The 9,740-nt window shown below is 40.2% G+C and overlaps 1 protein-coding gene across 1 annotated transcript in view; it reads left to right on the top strand.

Moving 5' to 3' along the window:
- The first annotated feature begins 8,258 nt into the window (after positions 1-8,258).
- The window catches only part of PIKFYVE (phosphoinositide kinase, FYVE finger containing), a 76,285-nt gene continuing 74,803 nt past the window's right edge, over positions 8,259-9,740 (top strand). The window contains exon 1 of the mRNA XM_012661209.1: positions 8,259-8,430. Coding sequence (XP_012516663.1) covers positions 8,259-8,430 — 172 coding nt within the window. The remainder of the gene's footprint in view (positions 8,431-9,740) is intronic.

The following is a 9,740-nucleotide window of genomic DNA, read 5'->3' on the forward strand; positions in this document are numbered from 1 at the left end:
AGGGGAAAAGCAGTATGATTTATTGGTCTGGGGGCTATGATTTTTTTTGGATATGACCCCAAAAGCACAGGCAACCAAAGCAAAATAGACAAATGGGATTACATCAAACCAAAAAGCTTCTCCACAGCTAGGGAAATAACAGAGTGAAGAGATAATTTACAGAATGGGAGAAAATATTTGCCAACTATACATCTGATAAGGGGCTGATATCCAAAATAGATAAGGAACTCAAACAACTCAGTAGTAAGAAAACAAATAATCTGATTATAAAATGGGCAAATGATGTGAGTAGACATTTCTCAAAAGAGGACATACAAATGGCCATATGAAAAAACTGCTCTTCACTAATTATCAGAGAAATGTCAATTATCTATTTATTTATGTTAGAGATGGCATCTTGCTATGTTGCCCAGGCTGGACTCAACTCCTGGGCTCAAGCAATCCTTCCCCCTCAGCCTCCTGAGTAGCTGGAACTACAGGCATGTGCCACGGCCACCATACCTGGCTCACAGAAATGTAAATTAAAACCACAATGAGAGATATCACCTCACACCTCTCAGAGTAGCTATTATCGAAAAGGCAGAGGATAAGCGTTGAAGAGAATGTGGAGAAAAAGGAACACTTGCACACTGTTGGTAGGAATGTAAATTAGTATAGCTATTGTGGAAAACAGTATGGAGGTTCCTCAAAAAATTAAAAATAGAAGTCCTATGTGATCCAGCAATCACACTGGCATATCCAAAGGAAATAAAATCACTAATCTTGAAGAAGGGATATCTGCACTCCCATCTTTATTGAAGCATAATTTACAATAGCCAACATATAGAATTAACCTAAGTGTCCATCAACAGATGATTAGATAAGGAAAATATGGCGTGTGTGTGTGTGTGTGTGTGTGTGTGTGTGTGTGTATACATATATATACACACACACAATAGAACACTATTTAGCCTTAAACAAGAAGGGAATCCTGCCTTTTGTGACAACATGGATGAACCTAGAGGACATTATGTTAAGTGAAATAAGCCAGGCACAGAAAGACAAATACTGCATAATCTCACTTATATGGGAATCTAAAAAAGTTGAACTCATAGAAGTAGAGAGTAAAATAGTGAAGGGAGAGAAAAAAATAAAAAGAAGTAAGGGTGTTCTCAAAAAGTAATGGAGGCATGTCAAATGGACTCAGGCATGTCAAATGACTGCTGGAAGGGGTTCCCACTGGCCAAACCAAGGACAACTTAAGGATCAAAATGAATACTGGTAGTAATGAATTATAACATATTGAAAAAAATGAGTCCACATTGATAATAATTAATATAAAGAAAGAAAGGAAAGCTATTTATTTTTCAGTAAAATGCAGCTAATATATATAGAGGAACATAAGTATAGTACCACCAAACAATAATTGTCTCAGCAAAAATCCTAAATTGGTGCTCAGATGAAAGTTTCTGAGGAGGATATTTACACAAAGAATCTCTCTAGACCAGGTGTGATGGCTCATGCCTGTAATCCCAGCACTTTTGGAGGCTGAGGTAAGAGGATTGCTTGAGGTCAGGAATTTGACCCCAGCCTGGGCAACACAGCAAGACCCCATTCTCTATAAAAAATAGAAAAATAAGTTGGATGTGGTCGCGTGTTCCTGTAGTTCCAGCTACTTGGGAGGCTGAAGCAAGAGGATAGCTTGAGCTTGGGAGTTCAAGGTTACAGTCCTATGATTACGCCACTGCACTCCAGCACGGGTGACAGAACAAGATCCTGTCTCTAAAAAAACTCCAAAAAACTCTCTACAGAAAATTTATATGGAATTAATTTTGGATGTCCAGTATGCGGTAAGAATCTAAATTGAGTTTTTTCCCCAAAATGGAAGCCTGGTTTTCCATCCTTTCCACATAAATTAAACTATAAGTTACTACAGGTATTAATTATACTGTAAGCTTCTTAAGGACATGGACTATGTTATGTTCACAGCTTTAGCCCTAGTGTAGTGCCCACCTAACACATTGTCTGTCAAATTAGTGACTCAAAAAATGTTTGTGGAATGCATGTTTCCTTTTACCATACATGGAGTTTCTATATATTGTATATATACCAAAGGTCTTCTTGGCTGGGCTATCAATTCTGTTCATATGCTCTCTGGGTTTATTTTAAATTTTTTTTTTTTTTGAGACAGAGTCTCACTCTGTTGCCCTGAGTGCCATGGCAGCAGCATAACTCACAGTAACCTCAAACTCCTGGGCTCAAGCGATCCTTCTGCCTCAGCCTCCCGAATAGCTGAGACTACAGATGTGTGTCATGATGCCCGGCTAATTTTTCTGTTTTTAATAGAGACGGTGTCTCGCTCTTGCTCAGGCTGGTCTCGAACTCCTGAGATTAAGCAATCCTCCCGCCTCGGCCTCCCAGAGTGCGAGTATTACAGGTGTGAGCCACCGCGCCTGGCCTATGGGTCTATTTTATACTTTATTGTAGGTTTATGAAGTATTAACAACTGGTGGGCTAATTATAAGGAAGGGCTTTTTTGCTTTTGTCTTTTTTTTTTGGAGGGCAGAGACTTGAGCATCTTTATGGGTTGAGGAGGAAGAATCATTGGAAAAGGAGAGGTTGCAGATAATGGTGCAAGCTCCCAGAGAGACAGGAGAGGGTGGACTTGGGGCCAGGAGGATTGATTTGGGGAAGAAAAGGCCCCTTTCAGAGATGAGGGAAACAGGCCAGGGTAGATGCGGATGCAGGTAAATTTGGTGGGGGTCGTTCAGTTGTTAAGGGTGGCACCCAAATAACCTCGGCTTTTTCACTTGGGTAGAAGATGAGATGAGATTCTCCGCTGAGAATGACAGTCAAGGTTGTTGGTGGTGCTTTGGCACAGCAGTAATGAGGAATGGAAAAATAAGCTGACTACAGACTCCTAGAATGATTGCTGAAGGGCCTAGTTGAGGATGGTCACCCGGCTTTGTACTGATACCAGCAGGTTTCAGTGATACTCTCCAGCTGCTGAAAAGACCAATTCAAAGAAAACTGTGTAGAGATTTGACAAAACTCTTGAGGAAAAGGACTCGCAGAATTTAATTAAAATAGCACCTACCTTTAGGTTTCCTCTCCTTTTCATCCTTCCTGCCAAGCCCCCCAACTGGGTTCAGCAGGTTTTGGCATGTTTTCTGCAGTTAACTGCACAGCGCTCTTAGCAGGACAAAAATGATGAATAATGCTAGCCAGGCTGAGCAAGAGAGGGACTGGAGACTTTACTTGTATCAGTATTTGCAACACAAAATCTAAATGAAAAAGTTAACCATAGACCCAACATCACTTACTCTGGGTCAGAAACTGTGCCAATCGCTTTAAGTGCATTTACTAAATCCTCAAAAAAATATTATGAAGTGGGTGCTATTATTAACTCCACTTTACACACCAGAGGTCTGAGGGCTAAAGAAATTAGCGATTTGTTTAATATCGTATGGCTAGTCATGCCAGTCTGAAAAATTTTCGCTCTTAACGCCCGGGTTCTGTATCACACAAGTCAATTGTCAGGCCACAAGAATGCCGAGGTGCGAACACGGTAACATATCATGAGTGCCCACAGTATCCAACACATACGGTAACCGCGGTCCAGCCCGCACCCATCGGGTGATCCCCTCACGCGTGATGCTCACGCGCGCCGTCCTCCTGGTCCTGGCTTCCTCTACGAAGGCTGAGGCGGCCTGATCTCGGCCGAAAGGTGAGGACGACTCTATCTGGGCTGGACTCCTTCTGCCTGAGTATCAGATCCGAGCGTTGTGCTGGCCGGGACGAGAGGGCGGAGCCGGCCCTCGGAAAAGATTGCGGATTGGAGGGGAGGAGAAACAGGGGGCGGAGCCTCGGGGGGAAGCGAGAAGCCGCAGCAACCATGTAAGCAGCCTCGCTTCCTGCCACAGCCGCTGGCGGCTGGAGTATCCCAGTGCTGCCCTTCGGAGCCGGCTTCCTGGGCCTGAGCCGGGTGAAGCGGTGGCTGGGGTGGAGGGCAGCCAGCGGGGTTGGGGCGGGAGGCGCAGGTAAGGGAGGTGTCTGCAGCGCGGCTGCTGGGGCTGAGAAAGGGAAGAAGACGGGTTTGGGGAGTTCCCGGGCCAGAGCCGGAGGGGGAAAGCTGAGGTGAAGGCGAGAGCTGGGCTCCACGACCGGGGGCTGAGGCCTGGCTGCGGCCGAGGCTGGGCCAGGAAGGGCAGAGGACCTGTCACTAGAATTAGCTGGTCGTCCTGATTGCCTGGCTCCCCTTATCTGGCCAGTGGGTACGGGAGCCGGGTTGGGCTCTTCTTGAAGAGATCTCTTTGGAAACATTTGAAGTTCCTTTGCCCCGCTCTAGTCCCTTGTGCTTGAACTTATTTTGGCGGTGAATAGTCCAATTCCTTTTCAGAGTGAACGAGCTCTAAGTCTGCGTGTCAGAGGTGCATCCGTAGGCTGGGAAAGAAAGTTAACGAGCTACAGAAACGACGACCGTGGGGTTTCTAATACGTGTATATGTCAAGTGCTGGCCTCTGCTATTTGAGGCGATTCCATTTCAACTTATGTTTCAAAATCTATTTGGAGAAGGAGACTTAATTTCCCAATTAGTATTTCCCCTTTGCTTAGAATGTTCCTAACAAAAGAATGAAAATGGAATGTGGTGTATACTTGTGGGAATTACGAGTCTTCTGTCTAATTCAGAGATTATTCCTAAGACATTCATTCAAGAAATATGAGAAATACTAGAATTCTGTGTAAAGCAGTTATTTCTGTGTCTGGTGTGTGTATATATTGTCTAGTATTGAGTCAGTGCATCCTGTGGTGTAGAGTTAGTGCAATCTTGACAATAGAGGTAGTTGCTTGGTGTGTTGTGCTTATCTCTGATTTTTTTGAATCTTGTTTTTTGGTACTCCAAAACTGCCACTCTGTCGGTTTCTTTCTCTTGGATTTGATTTTGTGACAAAGATTGGTTAAGTTAAATCTCTTCTATGCAGCAAGACTAGTTTCCTGGGTCCTCCCCTTTTCTTCTTTCTGGGGAGGGAGAGTATTACGGATCATGTTGAACATGGTTTTCTTTTAGTGTTTCTGTTGGTGTGTCAAGTCAAAAGTTGAACAAAAAAAACTTTGTTGATTCATGCTAACCTTCCTAGTATTCAGCTGTCCTGAATTATTAGGTAAATTTTGAGTATTTTAAAATCTTTTGCATACTTAGAAATGACCAGACTGATACTTGAATTTTCCATCTGCTAAAATTTTGATATTGGCTGGTAGGTCAGCTTATTTTCTACATTTTAATTCCTGATTAGCCTTCTGATTGCCTTTAGCAACAAGGTAGTGTATAGTAGGTCTGTGTATACTGGTAGCCTTGAAATGAGAAGAGGTATTGGTGATGCATTAGAGGTCTTTGGATAGGGAGGTTAATACTTCTAATTACTCCTAGTTTATATTATAAACAGTTGTTAAGGTGACAAAGAATAAGAGTTACAAGGTATTTTTTTCAGGACCCTAGTGTCATTATGTAATTGTTAGGATTAACTCTGTGTGATTCTGTTTGTATGTCAGAGACTATACTTGCTGAGTGTTTTCATGAGATTTTTATCTTCATATATCTAACGCCAAAGAAAAGTTTTGTGTTTAGATAACCTTTAGAAGTAATTCTAAGACTCTTTAGGAAGATTACTATCTCTGTTTCTGATGTTACTTGTATAAGTAGAATGTAGGCTGTTTTCTGAGTCCTGAGGGTTGTTATCACTATCACATCCTTTCTCTCCAGTGCTTTTTTGTAAAAATAAAGTTTATGTTTTTATATATAATATATATAAACTTTATTTTATATACACACACACACGCACATATATGTATTTTTGAGACAGAGTGTCTCTCTGTCCCCTGGCTACACTGCAGTGACGTCAGCCTAGCTCACTGAAGTCTCAAACTCCTGGGCTCAGGTGGTCCTCCTGCCTCAGCCTCTCGAGTAGCTGGGAGGGCACCACCATGCCTGGCTAATTTTTTCTATTTTTAGTAGAAAAGGGGTCTTGCTCAGGGTGGTCTCAGACTTCTGACCTCAAGCAATCCTTGCGCCTCTGCCTCCTAGAAGGCTAGGATTACAGGTATGAGCCACCATGCCTGGCCTTGAGTTTATACTTGATCAATCACAAGCTTATTTATGCTGGAATATGGAGTGTCGTGACACTAGGATGGTTGATTACTTTCCCCAATAGAAGATGATATTAGAGACTTTCCTTTCCCTGCTCCTTTCTTCTTCCTCCTTTTCTTTCCTTCCTCGTTTCCCATCCTCTTCTCTTTTCCCTTTCCTCTCCTCATCCCTTCTAATAACCATTTATTGCCAAAATTCTGTTCAAGTCAGTGATTTCATTTCTGCTTTAATTAACTTATTAATCAATTAAATTATTAATTAGTCAAAGTCTTGAGATGTTAGAGAATTCAAATTGGAAGTCTGAAGAGCTACAAAAGTAATTTTGTAATTTAAAGTACAAAAGCTACAAAAGTAATTTAAAGAAGAATTTGGGGGTGAGACTTGGAGTCTAGTTACAGCTCTACTACTGACTGTGTAGCCCTCAAGAAAGTTGTTTTAAGTTCAGTGTACCTTGGTTTCCTCAAAGGTAAAATGTAGTAATGAGGCCAACTCTGCGTGCCTTCCAGGATTATTGTAAGAATAAAACAAAATGGTAGATATGATTTTGAATGTGAAAAGCACTTTACAAGAGTGTAATATCCTCTTTGTAATGTGTAGGTTATATTATAAACGACAGCATTTTAATGACTAGAGTTATGTATGATTCTTCTCTTTGAAGTGTAAATCAGTGTGGCAGAAAATAGACATTAGTGCTTTTCAGTAACCTCCATCTGGTGATGTGCTTAGCTTTACTGCTTTGGTGGAATTATGATTTTTGGTTATTTAGAGAAAAATCCCTGTAAGAAGAGTTTCATCTTAATGTTGAGATGTTAAATGTAAAAAATTGAGAACATTGTACAGAGTCGAGGCTTAAAGGGAAGAAAAACCAGGTTCATGTGTCTAGGAGGAAGATGATGGGAAACAGCTTGTTGATTTGAATAGTTGTCATAGGTGGTGAAGTGTAGCTTGAGGTAATTGTTGAGGTTATATAGAAATGTCATTAAAGAATGACTTGGCTGGGTGCAGTGGCTTACACCTGTGATCCCAGCACTTTGGGAGGCTGAGACAGGAGGATTGCTTGAGGCCAGGAGTTGGAGACCTGCCTGGGCAACTTAGTGAGACCCTGTCTCTACAGAAAGTAAAAGAAAGAGCCAAGAGTGCTGGCAAGCACCTGTATTCCCTGCTATTTGGGAGGCTGAGGCAGAAGGATTGCTTGAACCTAGTTCAAGGTTGCATGATCATGCCACTGCACTCCAGCCTGGGCAACAGTGCAAGACCCCATTTCGAAAAAAAAAGATGACTTTTATTTCCTTTTCTTGGAAATATAATATTGATTTTTTACATTATTTTTTAAAATAAAAAGTTAATATAAGTAAAATAAGACTATGCGACTTAAGAATTTATATGCTTGTATAAAACCAGTTTTCCCATAACTTTCAAAAACTATTGAGTATTCTTTTTTCCAAAAAGTCTTAAAATGAAAGAGATATAAATGATGTAAAAATGGTTTTTTTCAGGCCGGGCATGGTGGCTCACGCCTGTAATCCTAGCACTCTGGGAGGCCGAGGTGGGAGGATCACTCGAGGTCAGGAGTTCAAGACCGGCCTGAGCAAGAGTGAGACCCCGTCTCTACTAAAAATAGAAAGAAATTAGCTGGACAACTGAAAATATATAGAAAAAATTAGCTGGCATGGTGGCGCATTCCTGTAGTCCCAGCTACTCTGGAGGCTGAGGCAGAAGGATTGCTTGAGCCCAGAAGTTTGAGGTTGCTGTGAGCTAGGCTGATGCCATGGCATTCTAGCCCGGGCAACAGAGTGAGACTGTGCTTTTTTTCTTTCTGCCTACTCTCATTAATATTTTATTTCCAAATTTTCATTAATTTTAATATTTTCTATAATTTTAATAGTAATGTTTAAAATTAGGTTGGCTATGTAATCATAGGTTTTGGTGATTGAGACTTCCTATGATCTAGACAGCAGTGTTTTCAAGCCTTGGAGTATACTAAACTAGATTTCTCTACTCTTTGGTTTTCATAGATCTGAATTTTAACAGAATAGGATTTTTCAGATATTTGGATGTTATTTGGAATCAAATTTTGGGCTTCCCGAGAAATTTAGAGAAATTGTTTCTTTTTTTTCCTCCCCAGACTCATGAAATGGCCACAGATGATAAGACTTCCCCAACGTTGGACTCTGCTAATGATTTGCCTCGATCTCCTACCAGTCCGTCTCATCTCACACACTTTAAACCTTTGACTCCTGATCAGGATGACCCTCCTTTTAAATCAGCTTATAGTTCTTTTGTAAATCTCTTTCGATTTAACAAAGGTAAGACTCATTCTTAAAGATCAGAAAACTTACAGGTTTGAGTCTCTGAAATTCTCTTGTTCAACTTTCATGCTGTATCTTTGTAAGAAAGCAAAATATTAACAAGCTGATAGCTTTAATCATAAGTCACCAGGATTTATGCCTTAAGAGAAAACTAGAATTTTCACTGTAATTTCATTAATTATTGGTAACTGAAGGTCTGAATTGAAAACTAAATGTTAAAAGGCGATCCCCTTTTAAAGAGAAAGTAGTGCTCTTTGTTTTGTTTTTATTCTTTTTTCTTAATATACTTCAACTTCCTTGAGTTCACAGAGTGGACTTTATTCTTTTGGGGTTAATGGACAAAAGATTTTAATTAACGCAATGAAACTAAAAGGAGCAGTACATGAGAGGAAAGGCTTGTTTTTCAAAAATTAGAAGCTGTTGGTAGGCCTCTTGTTGACTTAAACCCATTAGATTAAAGTGTACATGTAATGACATCTAATGGAAAGATACCTTTTTAATGAGCTCTATTTAAGTAATATGTTTTTTGCCTGGAAAAAGAATTAAAAAAACATGGCCTGTATCTTTCACCTTTCATTTGTCTGTATTATAGTTTAATTAACTCAGTAGAAATTTTAACAGTAGTAATTGAATTTTATTAGTGGTCATGTTTAAAGTGCTATAAAAACTCCTCTTGATACATTTGTAAGACAATGATCTTTGAAAAAAAGCTTTTACAACAGTTTTAGATTTATAGAAAAAATGAGTACATAGCACAGAGAGTTCTCATATACCCCCATATCCAGTTTTCCATTATGAACATCTTACATTAGTATGGTACATTTATTACAATTAATGAACCATTATTAACTAAATTCTATATTTTATTCAGATTTCTTTGGTTTTTACCTAAGGTTCTTTTTCTGTTCTAGGATCCCATTACATTTACTTGTCATAATACAATAATATTTTTATTTAGCAAATGTTTAATGAGTACCTGCTTTGTGCTGGGCACTGTTTTAATAGTGTAAGGAATCTATCTCATAAATGGCTAAAAAAAAAATCCCTGCCTTTCTGTGAAGCTTGCATTCTATTTCCTTTACTATGCCCAAGAAATTTCTAACAAAAAGTAAGACAGAAGATCACATATACCCTCTGGGAGGACGAGGCGGGCGGATTGTTTGAGCTCAGGAGTTCGAGACCAGCCTGAGCAAGAGCGAGACCCCATCTCTACTAAAAATAGAAAGAAATTGGCCAAACAACTAAAAATAGAAAAAATTATCCAGGCATGGTGGCGCGTGCCTGTAGTCCCAGCTACCTGGGAGGCT

Source organism: Propithecus coquereli, unplaced genomic scaffold (assembly GCF_000956105.1).
Source record: "Propithecus coquereli isolate 6110/MARCELLA unplaced genomic scaffold, Pcoq_1.0 Scaffold70, whole genome shotgun sequence".
Taxonomy (NCBI): domain Eukaryota; kingdom Metazoa; phylum Chordata; class Mammalia; order Primates; family Indriidae; genus Propithecus; species Propithecus coquereli.